This window comes from Papio anubis, chromosome 18, assembly GCF_008728515.1.
Source record: "Papio anubis isolate 15944 chromosome 18, Panubis1.0, whole genome shotgun sequence".
In the NCBI taxonomy this organism is placed as follows: domain Eukaryota; kingdom Metazoa; phylum Chordata; class Mammalia; order Primates; family Cercopithecidae; genus Papio; species Papio anubis.
In genome coordinates, this window is record NC_044993.1 from 16,283,922 (window position 1) to 16,298,727 (window position 14,806).

Below are 14,806 nucleotides of genomic sequence, written 5' to 3' on the forward strand. Positions count from 1 at the left end.
GGCCCTCCCTTTCCAGTAACTTCACCCCTCACATCAGTCGCTCCCCTTTCCAGTAACTTCCTGGCTGCTTCTCTGCCTCACCACTAGAGTAAATGAATGAAGGTCAGGGACACACTCAGGGGCCAGCTCTTATCTTGGAGCCTGCAGGGGTGAGCACAGGCAGGTGCACTGGAACGCGTGACTACATGAACATGAGAGAATGGTGACATTCACTGATCTGCTCCATCCATGCAGGGGCTCGTAGGGGCACATTTCATCATCGGCTGCACCTGCGTGCTTGGAAAACATGCTCAGGGTGTCGAGGGATGAGGTAAGTTCACAAATGGTATGGATGAGGGAAGAACCCTAGCTAGGGGTCTGTGGGGAGAAGCTCTTGGGGGAGAGTGCACCTTTTCTCTTCATGAGTGACTGGCTCTCCCAGGGCCCAGGTTCACTGTCAAGTTCAGGGGGAAGAAACCCCTGTATAAGACCCACCATCCACTCTAGCCCCAGAGATGCCAATGTCACCCAAAGAAAAAGTGACATGGGGCAAGTCCAGGGGACTCAGACCAGGGCGGAACTGTGACAGTGCCTTCCCCGGGGAGTCCCCTCACCTTGCAGGGAGTATGGAGGGAGCTGCAAGGAAGAGAGTTATTTTGCTACCTGGCCTGCACTGCCCCCATGTGGAACACTGCGCCATTACAGCTGACCTGGGCGCACAGGGACAACAGCTCCTGGGGCCTGTGATTTATCCTTAATCTTGGATGTGATTAATGACCACCCATGCTCCAGGCTGTCCTTGAACAGACTTCCCCTTGTCGGTCTTGTTGGCCCCACATCATCCTGGACAAACAGACGGTGCTAAGTCAAGGCAACTGTAAGTGTCTCACTGCAGTCACCGGTATTAGCTGTACTTTTATTATTACAACTTGCGTTTCTTGCATTTATTGACCTCCAATAGCTTACTTTTTTTTTTAATATTTAAAAATAAGTAAGAACAATCCATTTTCTTTCATTCTTTTTTTTTTTTTCCAGACATGGTCTCACTCTGTTATCCAGGATAGAGTATAGTGGTGTGATCTCAGCTCACTTCAACCTCTGCCCTGCTCTGGCTCAAGTGATCCTCCCACCTCAGCCTCCCCAACTAGCTCGGACCACAGGCACACGCCACCATGCCCAGCTAATTTTTTGTATTTTCAGTAAAAACAGGGTCTCGCCATGTTGCCCAGACTGGTCTTGAACTCCCAAGCTCAAGCGATCTGCCTACCTCGGCCTCCCGAAGTGCTGGGATTAGAGGCGTAAGCCATCACGCCTGGCCCCCAATGGCTTCTAATCCACCTTATCTATCCATCCAGCCTGGGTGGGGTGGGCTTGCTCAATGTCCTTCAGATTCCCTCATCAATTAACTCTTTTGTGTACGAGGGTGTCCCAAAAGCAGCAGCCGTGAGTAGGGTTTGCTTTGGGTCATTGCTGTAGTCTCCTGCATCCAGGAAAGATCTAGGTCACTTGCTTTCCACAAACCCTCTGGCTGAAACAAGCCACTTACCTGGCTGCAGTGAAGACACTGATGCTGCTACTGAAGCTGGAGTCACAGGAACCATCTGGACCTCCTGGGAGAGGAAGAGGAACAAGGGGTCATGAAAGGCTGTTGGGTCTTTTGAATAAACATGACCCCTGTGACAAGCACACACAGAACTCTCCAGAGCCCCATACCTTGATTCAGGCTCTTCAAAAGGACCATGGCTCTGGAGCCCTGAGAACCCAATGCCCAGTCATTCTCGATAGTCCCCAAGCTTGTAAGTTTGTAGTCAGTGATCTCACAAGGAGGGGACACCAGTGCTGAACACATCTGGCAAATCTCAGAAATGACAGATACCCAGTGTCCTTAGCTATCAGGAAAATGCAAATCAAAACCACAAGATACTACTGTATACCCATCAGGATGGCTAAAAGATAATAGCAAGTGTTGATGAGGATGTGGAGAAACTGGAACCCTCATACATCGCTGGCGGGAATGTAAAATGGTGCAAGCTGCTTTGGAGAACAGTCTGGCCATTCCTCCAAAGGCTAAACATAGAGTCACCACATGACTCAGCAGCTCCACTCCTAGGTATATACCAAAGGGAAATGAAAACTTATGGCCACATGAAACCTTGTACATCAATCATGTTCACATCAGCATTATCTACAATAGCCAAAAAGCGGAAGCAACCCAAATGTCTATCAACAGACGAATGGATAAATGTGTGGTATAGCCATACAATGGACTATTATTTGGCAATAAAAAGGGATGAAGTACTGATGCATGCCATAACATGAATGAACTTTAAAAACATTGTGTTAAGTGAAAGAAGCCAATCATAAAAGACTACATATTGCATGATTCCCTTTCTCGAAAGTGTTTAGAACAGGCAAACCTATGGATATAGAGAGTGGACTGGAGGCTGCCTAGGATTGGAGGAGATGGGGGAATAGGGTACAATGGCTAAGGGATTCTTTCAAGGACACGGAAAACATTCTAAAATTGATTGTGGTGATGGTTACATAACCCTGTGAATCTATAAAAGTCACTGAATTGTATACTTGATGTTGGGTGAATTGTGTGGTATACGAATTCTCTCTCAATAAAGGGCTTAAAAAATGACTATGGGGAAAGGACTGTGACTGTACTGTGTCTGTGCCTGAGTCTTCCTCCAAGTGGCCAACTCAATACCTGTCATTAGTATTTAACTTACCATCATATAACCCAGGGTAGAAAAGCATCTGTACCTGGCATTGACTACTTATATTTCTAAGTTAAGGAATAACCTTTAAATGCCAACCTTTTTCTTTTGGCATCTAATCAAGTTTCCTAAAGAGCCAAGATGTTCTAGATCTGGAAAGCTGCTGGTAGGATCCTGTTCCGCCTTCAGCCCCCATCTAGGCACTGGCCACAGCTCTCACTGCACTGAGGAGGGAAGAGGGGGCTGGTAGTCCTGCGGTTCCAGACTCCTGATACTATTTTGTAGTTGTGAAGTAATTTTAGATGTACAAAAAAGTTGCAAAAAGAGTAAAGAATTCTTTTTATACCTTTCAGCTAGCTGCCCCTAATGCTAACATTGTACATACTCATAGTTCAATTATCTTTTTTTTTTCTTTCTTTGAGATAGAGTCTCGGCTCTGTTGCCCAGGCTGGAGTGTAGTGGCACGACGTTGGCTCGCTATAATCTTTGCCTCCTGCGCTCAAGAGGTTGAGCCTACCTTAGCTTCCAGGGTAGCTGGGACTGTAGGCATGCAGCACCAAGCCCGGATAATTTTCTTTTGTATTTTCAGTAGAGATGGGGTTTTGCCATGTTACCCAGGCTGGTTTCAAACTCCTGGGCTCAAGTGATCCACCCACCTCAGCCTCCCAAAGTGCTGGGATTACAGGTGTGAGCCACTGCGCCCGGCCCCATAGTTCAATGATCAAAACCAGAAGATTAACATCGATACAATACCATTAACTACACGATTACCCTAATTTGAACATCACGAGTTTTTCCATTCCTGGCCTTTTGTTCCAGGATCTCACACTGCATTTAGCTAAACTGTCTTCCTTGTCTCCTCCAATCTGTGACAGTCCCTCAATCTGTGTGTCTTTCATAAACTTGACACTTTTGAAGCACTGGTCACTCTGCAAAATGTCTCTCCGTTTGGGTTGGTCTCACGTTTTTCTCATGAGTAGGGAGTTGCGCATCTTTGGAGGGATGTCACGGAAGTTCCGCGCCTCAGTGCACCCTATCGGGGGCACATGTTGTCTGTTAGCCTCGTTACTGGTGATGTTAACCTCATCGCCTGACGCAGCCTGCTGCGTTTCTCCCCTGTAAGGTTACTGTTTTTCTGTTTGTAATTAATAAACATCTTGGGGGAAAACACTTGAGATTAGACAAATATTCTGTTTTCCCTCAAACATGTCCCCAGTGACTGACCGCAGCACTCAGGGCTGCAGCTTGCCTATTACAAATATGACTGCGAAATTTGCCTGATGGTGATTTCTGTTGCCCCTTTTCCTACATTATTGACTGGAATTTTCTTTTTTCTCTTTCTCCCCGTCTCCCCTCTCTCCCCCCCCTTTTTTTTTTTTTTGACACAGTTTGACTCTGTCACCCAGGATGAAGTGTAATGGCATGATCTTGGCTCACTGCAACCTCCGCCTCCCGGGTTCAAATGATTCTCATGCCTCAGGCTCCCAAGTAGCTGAGATTACAGTCGCGCACCACCAGGCCCGTCTAATTTTTTTTTTGTATTATTAGTAGAGACTAATATTAGTATTATTAGTTTCACCATGTTGGCCAGGATGGCGTCAAACTCCTGACCTCAAGTGATCCACCCACCTCGGCCTCTGAAAGTGCTGGGATTACAGGCGTGAGCCACCATGCCCAGCGTATTGACTGACGTTTTCTGTAAGGAAGAGCTGTCACTTCTCCATCATTAATTAATTCAATTATTTATGTCATTATGGACTCCCGGATATTGATGTTATTCAGTGGGTTATAAATCAAAACGATCATTATTTATATTGTTGTTCTAATGACATCAGGCTTGGCCTCTTAAAAGTTTTAAATTATACAAGTAAAATATATCCTCATTCTAAAATTTTCAAACACAAAGCAAAACCTCTTTCTGTCCATAATCTTCAATCTTGCTTTTCTCTACCTACAGGTCACTGCTCCCCGGGGTAGGCAAGTCTCCTGCGCTGGCTTGTGCTGTCCTACTTCTTATTTTGTAAACATAAATGGGATTACAGTGTATTTTCTGCAACTTGTAGTTTTCACTCTGTCCTATGGCTTAGAGCAGTGCTATTCTAGGTGTGGGCCACAGACCTTTTCTCCTAGTAAAGGGGGCCTTTATTTCCATGTCCATACTGCCGCCTGTCCCCTGTAGACCCAGGATGCAGCTCAGAGGGGACAAGGGCAGCCGTGGCAGGGGACTGGGCCCGCTGAGATGCTCGTCCTCCTAGTGCCAAGGCCCAGGCAGCCTGGGGTCTGTCTGCTAGACCAGGGCCTGGGGAAAGGTGAGGAAAAGCTGGGGAAAGCTGGGCAGGATAGACTGGAACAGTAGCCACGACTCCATGCCCCTGGAGGGCATCTTTTAGAAATATCCACATTTATAGATGAAATAATGTGGCATCAGAAATTGGCCTCAAATTAATTTCGATTGTCTCCTGATTTTCACTCTTACATCTCTCCTGTGCTTCCATGCAGGGTGGGACTCCTGAGGGGAAGGATTGGGCACTTCTTATTTTAATAGGTAGTGTCCTTTAGGAAGGTTCTACCAATCTATATGTATTTCCAAATCGGAAGAGCAGTCACCCCTTCTAAAGCCTCACACAGGAATATTAGTATCTTTTTTTTTTTTTTTTTGAGACAGAGTCTTGCTCTGTCGCCAGGTTGGAGTGCAGTGGCGCAATCTCAGCTCACTGCAACCTCCGCCTCCTGGGTTCAAGTGATTCTCCTGCCTCAGCCTCCTGAGTAGCTGGGACTACATGCACCCGCCACCGCGCCTGGCTAATTTTTTATATTTTTAGTAGAGACGGAGTTTCACCATCATATTGGCCAGGATGGTCCCGATCTCCTGACCTCGTGAGCCACCCACCTTGGCCTCCCAAAGTGATTAGTAATCTTTTACGTTTGCCAACTGGATGAGTAAAAAAGATACCTTTCTTTTCTTTTTTTTTTTTTGAGACGGAGTCTCACTCTCTTGCCCAGACTAGAGTGCAGTGGTACGATCCTGGCTCACTGCAACCTTCGCTCTCCGAGTTCAAGCGATTCTCCCGCCTCAGCCTCCCGAGTAGCTGGCATCATAGGCGCCTGCCACCACGCCCAGATAATTTTTTGCATTTTTTAGTAGAGATGGGGTTTCACCATCTTGGCCAGGCTGGTCTTGAACTCCTGACCTTGTGATCCACCTACCTTGGCCTCCCAAAGTGCTGGGATTACAGTGTGAGCCACTGCGCCTGGCTGATACCTTGCTTTTTTTTTTTTTTTTTTTTGAGACGGAGTCTCGCTCTGCCGCCCAGGCTGGAGTGCAGTGGCCGGATCTCAGCTCACTGCAAGCTCCGCCTCCCAGGTTCACGCCATTCTCCTGCCTCAGCCTCCTGAGTAGCTGGGACTACAGGCGCCCGCCACCGCGCCCGGCTAGTTTTTTGTATTTTTTAGTAGAGACGGGGTTTCACCGTGTTAGCCAGGATGGTCTCGATCTCCTGACCTCGTGATCCGCCCGTCTTGGCCTCCCAAAGTGCTGGGATTACAGGCTTGAGCCACCGCGCCCGGCCGATACCTTGCTTTTCTTTGCAATTCTCTAATTCCCAAACGGAGCATCTTTTGTTGCCCTTGTGTATGAATTCCCTCCTCAGAGAACTGCAGCCTAACACGGTGCTTGTGGGCAGAGACTCTGCAGCCTTTTGGCCTGGGTTTGGGCCCTGACTCCCCCTACCTTCTAGCTGTGTGACCTTGGGCAAGTCACTTGACTTTGCTTCCCTTTCTTCACCTGTACAATGGGGTAATGACAGTACCTATACCCTAAGCTTGCTATGACAATGAAAGAGCCTAACATTTGTTAGGTGTTTAAAATAACACCCGCCATATTGTAAGAGCCATGGTAGCATTTTTATCTTGTTTTTTAGAAATGGGGTCTCATTCTCTTCCCCCAAGCTGCAGTGGCGTGATCATGGCTCACTGCAGCCTCAAGCTCCTGGGCTCAGGAGATCCTCCTGCTTCAGCCTCCCAAGTTGTTGGGACTAAAGGTATGTGCCACCTCGCCCAGCTAATTTTTAAAAATTACTATTTTTGTAGGGACAGGGTCTCTCACTTTGTTGCCCAGGCTGGTTTCAAACTCCTGGCTTTAAGCAATCCTCCTACCTCAACCTCCCAAAGTATTGGGATTACAGGCATGAGCCACAGCACCTGGCCTATTTGTTACATAAAAGATTAATGGCCCTGTCATGGACTTTCACGTTTTTCTTCCATTTTTTTCTTCTGACTTAAAGGAGCTCTTTCTTGTGTTTGGATACTAACTCTTTAATGACAAAATACATTGCAAATATCTTCTCCCAGTCTGGGTCTTGCCTTGTAACTTTTAACCTTTTTTCAGTTACACCAATTTTATTTTGTTTTGAGATGAGGTCTCGCTATATTGCCCAGGCTGGACTCAAATTCCTGGGCTCAAGGTATCCTTCTGCCTCAGCAACCTGAGTAGCTGGGATTAAAGATACGTACCACCACACCAGCTTCAGCTTTTAATTTAAATATGGTGTGTTTCAATCTGTTTTTTTTTGAGACAGAGTCTTGCTCTGTCACCCAGGCTGGAGTGCAGTGGCACAATCTCGGCTCACTGCAAGCTCCACCTCCCAGGTTCACACCATTCTCCCACCTCAGCCTCCCGAGTAGCTAGGACTACAGGCGTCTGCCACCTCGCCCGGCTAATATTTTTGTATTTTTAGTAGAGACAAGGTTTCACCATGTTAGCCAGGATGGTCTCGATCTCCTGACCTCGTGATCCACCCACCTCAGCCTCCCAAAGTGCTGGGATTACAGGCGTGAGCCACTGCACCCGGCCTTTTTTTTTTTTTTTTTTTTAAATAATTTTTGCTTGTGGTCCTTGTTTAAAAAATTCTACCAGGTTTTTTTTTATTTTTGAGATGGAATCTTGCTCTGTTGCCCAGGCTGCAATGGTGTGATCTCGGCTCACTGCAACCTCCACCTTCCAGGTTCAAGCAATTCTCCTGCCTCAGCCTCCCAAGTAGCTGGGACTATAGGTGTGCACCACCATGCCTGGCTAATTTTTTGTTTTAGTAGAGATGGGGTTTCACCATGCAGGCCAGGCTGGTCTCGAACTCCTGACCTCGTGATCCGCCCACCTCAGCCTCCCAATCACGCCTGGGATTACAGGCGTGAGCCACCGTGTCCGGCCCCTAATTTTTGTATTTTTAGTAGAGATGGGGTTTCACCATGTTGGCAAGGCTGGTCTCGAACTCTTGACCTCAAAGGATCTGCCTGCCTCAGCCTCCCAAAGTGCTGGGATTACAGGCATGAGTCACCGTGCCCAGCCATAAACATGTATTAAAACAACCACTGAAGCACCCGTTAGTGTTTGTCATGTGCTAAGTGATTTACATGCAAAAATTTTGTCTGAAACACACAACCATAGTATAGGTTAGGTATTACCATTGTTACCCTACTTAATGAATAAGAAATCTGAGGCTTAGAAAGGGCAGGCAACTGTCTGAGGGGAACAGATATAAAGTCAGCAGGACTCATAGGCAGGTTGTTCAGACCCCAGAATCTCTGCTGCCATTCCTGAGACAATCAGGACACGTCCTGGAGAGGACCAGGCTGGACACGCTAAGTGCCCTAAGAACTCAGAACCAGGGAAAGGGCACAGTGCTGTGGATGGCCCCAAGTGGCAGGCCAAGGCGGAGTCAGAGTAAGTGAAGAGGCACAGATGAGGGGCTGCCTGACTGGAAGTCCTGTGGTTAGAGGAGGAGGGAGAAGATCCAGAGGGTGGGGCAGGGGTGCAAATGTGCACACACACAAAGGTTCTTGCCCGGAGGTGTGCCATGAGGAATGTGGTGCTGTCCCGGATCAGCACAAGTAAACAAGGAAGGCCAGGCAGGAGGTCCTATCTCCAGCCAGGTGGAACAGGGTGGGAACAGAGGGAGCAGAGAGAGAAGAGTGAGCAGGAGAGGCTGTGATGAACCTGTCCCTCACCAGCAAAGCCATCTCTGTCTTGTGGGTGGCGGGGACTTTCTCCTGGGCACCTTGGTAAAAGACTAGTGATTAGTTAGTTACAAGCTAAGCTGGGCTGAGAGTGGATGTAAAGGCCCCAAATTAGCTGTTACCTTCTCTGGGAACTAGTACAAAGTGAGCTTTTCATCTGCTGAAATGCTGTTTATGAGGCAGTAAAATCCAGAGCCAAGAGGCATGAATGTATCCTGGTTAGGGTAATATTCTCCTGGGCAAGCAGCTGTGTGAAAAAATGCTCAGGAAAACCATCTAAAAAGGTAGACAGGCTGCATTGGCCGGGAATCGAACCCGGGCCTCCCGCGTGGCAGGCGAGAATTCTACCACTGAACCACCAATGCTCCAGCTGGCATAGATGTTTTTAGTTGAGGCCACGAACCACAGGATGGAGTGGTTCCTTTCCAGCAGGCTCAACTTCTTGCCACATAAGCAGAAAGGTGGCAGGGGCTGTTGGGTTCTAATTTAAAGGAATAGGCACTGCCCTTTTTTTTTTTTAAAAAAAAATTCAGATATAATTCATATAAGATTTCACGTAACAAAAAATTCACCATTTTCCAGTGTTCAACTAGGTATAGCACATTTACGAAGCTGTGTACCCATCACCTCTATTTAATTCTAGAACATCTCCATCACCCCAAAAAGAAACCAGGCATCTGTGAGTAGCCAGTCCCAATTCTCCTTTTCTTCAAACCCAGGCAACTGTTACTCTATCTTCTGACTGTGGCTGAAGAGGCACTGTGAACTTCAAAAAGAGCAGAAGGGGAAGCTGTGTAAGTTCTATGATCTTAACTATGTCTATATACTAAAAACTGGAAAAAATACGGCAAAATTTGAATACTCATTGCCTGTTGGGGATAGTCTTGTTTCTTTGCATTTTTCTCTCCTTTCCAAATTTTCTAAAATGAGAATTAGAAAACAAAAATCAAACACTCATATTTCAGTGAGAGGTCATAAAATATGTATCCCCGAGTCTTCCAGTTTCTCCCAGTAAAAAAGCTCCTCCCTTTGAAGGCCCGCACTAGCTTCTCTCTCCAAGTTAACTTACTTCTCCAAGTTTTCTTTTTCCAGGAGCTGCCAAAAAGCTTGCAGCTGCTGCATTGGCCGGGAATCGAACCCGGGCCTCCCGCGTGGCAGGCGAGAATTCTACCACTGAACCACCAATGCTCCAGCTGAGTGCTGTTCTGCCTCCAGCTGTTTTGTTGCTCTGGCTCACAGTTGTGCTGGCACAGCTGTAACCTGACACCTGAGATGGGTCCAGCATGGACGGCTGCTGAATTTTACCAGCCAAACCCACGGGAGGAGGTGGGGCATGCATGCCTGACATTCTGCTCAGCTGTACAAAAGAAAAGTACATGAATGGCAATGGGAGAATTCTCAGCAATTCTTTTGGCTCCTGTGGGCAGGTTCCAAACCTTACTCTGTTATCCTTAAAGATCTGAGTAGGTTATACCCCAGTTTATTCTCTGGCTGCTTTGGCAAAGGAGGACATCACCCCAAAGCTGATCAGTGACCTCTTGGTGAGGACAGAGACCCAAGAAATATGAAAGCATCAGGGTTCCAGATAACATTTGGAGTCAAATTCCAGATGCCAGTCGGCATAAATGTGTTTTTGTTTTGTTTTGTTTTGAGACAGGGTGTTTCTCTGTTGCCTGGGTTGGAATACAGTGGTGTGATCATAGCTCACTGCAACCTCTGCCTCCTGGGCTCCTGGGCTCAAGTGATCCTCCCACTTCAGCCTCCTGAGGAGCTGGGACTACAGGCACGCACCACCACACCCGGCTAATTTTTTAATATTTTTTTTTAGAGATGGGGTTTTGCCATGTTGCCCAGGCTGGTCTCAAACTCCTGAGTTCATGCAGATTGCCTCAGACTCCCAAAGTACTGGGATTACCCAGCCTAGTCATAAATGTGGTTTCTTATAATGTGGTTTTCTTTACCTTACAGGTAAACAAGAAAATTATGTTAGAGGAGTCTGAAAGGAGGGCAGAGCAATTTCACTTTTTAAAGGCACTTATTTGGGCAATAGAATTTTCAAGTACAGAATCAATCGAAGCTAGAGTTTTCTTAACCCTCCCACCCTGAGAATGACCCGCATGGTAAAGGCAGCCAGGCTTCTGGGTGGCTGGATGTCTACGGCCAAGAATCAAGTGCTGAATCCTGGTACTCCTCCCATACATCAAACCTTCCTGCCCTGAAAACTATTTCCTATAGCTGAACACAGGAAAAAGATGACGTAAAGGCTTCATGGTCTTTGAGGCAGTAAAGATCATGGCTGCTGGAGACAGCCTGCCTGGGTTCCAATCCGGTTCCAGCCTTCACTAGCTGCGTGTGTGTGGCCATGCCGCTCAGCTTCCCCGTGTCCTGTCTGCAGAATGGGGGAGAACCACCGCTGCCACTGCGCTGGGTTGCTGCTACAATTATGTGAGTGACATATTATATATGTCCTGGTTGCTTAAGTGAGGCTCCAAGGCAAGTCCCATGACTTCTGGCTTCCCGGGCCCCCAACAGGAGGTGAGGGGTAGGGGTGGAGTCTACTCACCACTGGCTGTGCCCTCCTGCTTTGGCAGGGCATCGTCAGGGGCGGGCTCTGCCTGCCTCTGCCCGGGTCTCAGCTCATCCGGCTCGTCGTCCTCGGGGGTGACCAGCTTCATCAGGCTCTGGTTGCACACGTTGGCCACCTCTTTGATGCCTGAGTCCACTGATGTAAGGCGCGTCATCTGGTTTGGATGCCTATCCCTCCAAATCTCTTGCTGAAACGCGATTCCCAGTGTTGGAAGTGGGGCCTGGTGGGAGTGGTTTGGGTCATGGGGGTGGATCCCTCACGAATGGCTTGGTGCCCTCCCCATGGTACTGAGTGAGTTGGGTGAGTTCTCCCTCTATTATTAGTTGTGTGGGGGCTGGTTCTTTCAAAAAGCCTCCCACCCCTCTTGCTCCCTCTCTTGCCATGTGACCTGCTGGTTTCCCCTCTGCCTCTGCCATGACTAAAAGCTTCCTGAGGCCTCACCAGAAGCCAAGCAGATGCTGGCACCATGCCTCCTGTACAGTCTGCAGAACCAGGAGCTGAAGGAACCCCTTTTCTTTATAAATTACCCAGCCTCACGTATTCCTTTATAGCAACACAAAATGGGTTAATATAGAGTGGTCCCAGCCAGAGGCGGCTTCTCTGAACCTGGTATTCCTAGTCTGGAGCTCAGTCATCTCAGGGCTACGTTAGGCAGACAGGCTGTCCGAACTGAGTCCCTGCTCTCCTTGCCATACTGGTGCCCCTGTGAAATGTGCCTATTTCTTCTCTTAGGACCCCTTCCTAAACCCTCCCACCAATGGGATTTCCCCAGCCCAAGGTCGGGCAGTGTGAGCTCAGAGGGTTGGAACTTTGGGGCCCGGGAAAGCTGCTCCAGATCTGCAAGTAACCAGGCAAGGTTCAACCCCAGGTCCCCGGCTTTCTCAATCCATGTTTGGCTCCACCTCTTTTTCCCAAGCTGCTAGGGACTATGGAAGTGTGATGGATCCTAAGAGAGCCCCCAGCCCCCAGTGCAGGGTCCCTCAACTTCATAATCCCTTTGGGGCTTCTCTCAATTCTTCTCTCCCAGAGCAAAGGATACTTTTCTTGCGGTCATCGTAGGCCAGGCAGGGCAAGACAGCAGTCAGGATCCCAGAGGAGTAGGGCAGCATGACGCGGCCCGCCAGCTGGATGAACTCCCGCATCCAGCACATGGCTGTCAGCTGGATGAGGTCATCTGGAAGGGGAATCAGGGGGTTCAGAGGGGCCAGCACGCGCAACCCGAGTGCTCCCTCCCACTGACCATACACATGGGATGGGGCTGGCGGCCTGTGGAACCCGAGTGCTTGACGGCTTCCAGCCTCACCAATACTCTACTACCTATGTGCTTTGCCTTCCGAAGGTGGAGACACAGGCTGGGACAGAGCTACAATCCTGTGCTAGACTGTAAGGGCAGCTGCATCCCTGACCCTCTGCACTGGGACTCTGCTCCTCCTCTCATCAAGAAATGGAATTAACTTCTCCAGCCCTTGAATCTGGGTTGGCCTTGCTTCTTTGGCCCTGGGATGTGGTGGAAGTGATGATGTGGCTGGTTCAAGCCTAGGCCTCAACAGGCCTTGCTCACTTCTACTGTCTTGGAGTCCCACTGATACCATATGAGCATGCCCAGGCTAGCCTGCTGGACGATGAGACACGTGCTGTCCCCATGGTCCCAGCATACCATGAGCCAGACAACTGCCAGACATGAGCGAGGCCACTGTGGCCCATTCACTCCAGCAACCCTACAGTTAAAGCAGGTACTTGACTGAGCCCAGCCAAGCCTGGCCCAAGTGAGTGGAACCACTCAGGTGATCCACAGACTCATGGTAAGTGACTGTTGTTTTAGGGAATGATGTTTTGCGGTGGTTTGATACTCAGCAGAAGTGAGCAGATACATAATCCCAAGCTCTATGCATTTCAAGTCTCAGGGCTAAGGCCAAGTTCGCCAGCAAGGAAACCTCCAGATCTTACTTCACAGAGGCCACACACACCAGGTGAAAGGACCTCTGTGCCTCTGCGGTGACAGAACCCAGACCTCCCTCTGAGAGACCTGGCGCTCCACCTCTCCCAGGGCCTGGTGTCACACTGGCTAACGCTCTTTCCAGGAATCTCTCCTACCCCCTCACTGAAGCTGAGATGGTGAAAGGTGCTTCTGCGGAGGTGGCAGTGGCAGTGGCAGTGGCAGCCGTGGCTGTGGGCCCTCCCCCCACACTCACCCGTGGTCTGGCAGTGGATCACCAGGATGTTGGCCATCTCAGCAAACTTCACACTGGAGGGGTTCTTCTTAATTTCTTTTAAGAATTCTCCAAGAACAACCTCACACCTATAAACAAGAACAGGAAAGTGGAAACAGCGAGAGTCAGCCAGGGCTGGAGAAGCTTCAACCAGCCCCATTTCCATGCTGGGTCAGCCACCCAGAGGGCGGCGTGGCTTCTGGACCTGTCACATGATAATTTTCAGATGCTAGGGATTGATGGGCTCTTGGCTCCTCAAAGCGAGAAGCACAAGAGCCAGGAAAAAGCACTAACTTCCTGCCCTCCTGTGCTGTCTGTCTGTGGGCATGAAGCACACGGGCACAGCCAGGGGTGGCAGCAGGTAGCAGCTTCCTGCCCCTCACTCCACTCACATTTTGCGAATCTCTTTGCCATTGTCGCCCAGGATCTGGAAGAGTCCATCCAGGATCTCCGGCAGGTAATCCAGCAGGTTAATGTCTGGCACCGACTCCAGAACCAGGATCTGACCAGGGGAAGGAAACAGGAGGGGAAGTCACACTAGCTCCAGAACCCTGTCTCCCGCTCACCAAAGCCTCTGGGACTGGGCCGTGGGAAGGGGACCCTGCTGAGACCACACTGCCCTGCAGTGCAGGTGTCCCATGGGGGAGGAGGGTGCTGGCAGGGACAGCCAGCATTTTTTGTTAAATGTGCAGGGGAATGGTAATTTGACTCTAAGGAAATTCGGATGCCCAGGGGAGAAGGGGATGGATGGGGAAGGACAGACAAGGCTAGAAAAAGTGAGATTGCTGAAAGTAGCACTGCTGGCTTTAAAGAGAAACCCGGGTGTTTTCTGGCACAAGGAAAGAACTGAACCCCCTTCAGGGACAACAAGAACTGGACCCCTTTAGGGCCAACATGGTGGGTTTCGGGGGCAAAGCTGAATGAGGCGTTTTTGAATTATCAGGTGTTAATGGCTATTCGAGGGAGAGCATGTAGGGTTCCTATAGCCAAAGGACCTGACAAGAGTGTGCTAGGGAGCAGATTTTCCAAACTGGAGGCTGGAGAAACGGTGTCCGGTCAGGCCTTACCCAGGAGATGATGAACTGCCGGGCATACTGGTTGTTGGAGTAAATCCTCTCTCGCAACAAGGGGATGAAGCTCACCAGGTCAAACTTGTTGCTCTCAGTCACAATGTCCTGTGGATCGGAGGAAAGTGAGCTGCCGAGAGCCTGAGACCAGGGCTGCCTGACATCGCTGAATCACTGGCCCAGGGCTGGCTCCAGTGCTCAGGCGGCCACCGAGGAAAACGGCAGATT

At 49.2% G+C, this 14,806-nt stretch overlaps 1 protein-coding gene and 2 non-coding genes across 7 annotated transcripts in view; all 3 read right to left on the bottom strand.

Moving 5' to 3' along the window:
• Positions 1 to 14,806, bottom strand: part of VAC14 (VAC14 component of PIKFYVE complex) — a 116,464-nt gene that overhangs the window by 83,824 nt on the left and 17,834 nt on the right. For all 5 annotated transcript variants that reach the window (XR_002519307.2, XM_031658109.1, XM_021932155.2 and 2 more), the window contains 6 exons: positions 14,579 to 14,686; positions 13,904 to 14,013; positions 13,494 to 13,600; positions 12,341 to 12,475; positions 11,278 to 11,427; positions 1,526 to 1,589 (listed from right to left, as the gene is read on the bottom strand). Coding sequence is in view for 4 of the 5 variants with exons in the window: in XM_021932155.2 (XP_021787847.1) it covers positions 1,526 to 1,589; positions 11,278 to 11,427; positions 12,341 to 12,475; positions 13,494 to 13,600; positions 13,904 to 14,013; positions 14,579 to 14,686 (674 nt within the window). In the remaining variant the exon portion in view is untranslated. The remainder of the gene's footprint in view (positions 1 to 1,525; positions 1,590 to 11,277; positions 11,428 to 12,340; positions 12,476 to 13,493; positions 13,601 to 13,903; positions 14,014 to 14,578; positions 14,687 to 14,806) is intronic.
• On the bottom strand, positions 9,009 to 9,079 carry TRNAG-GCC. Its single transcript has one exon. It is a non-coding gene; the product is annotated as a tRNA-Gly (tRNA).
• Positions 9,832 to 9,902, bottom strand: TRNAG-GCC. Its single transcript has one exon. It is a non-coding gene; the product is annotated as a tRNA-Gly (tRNA).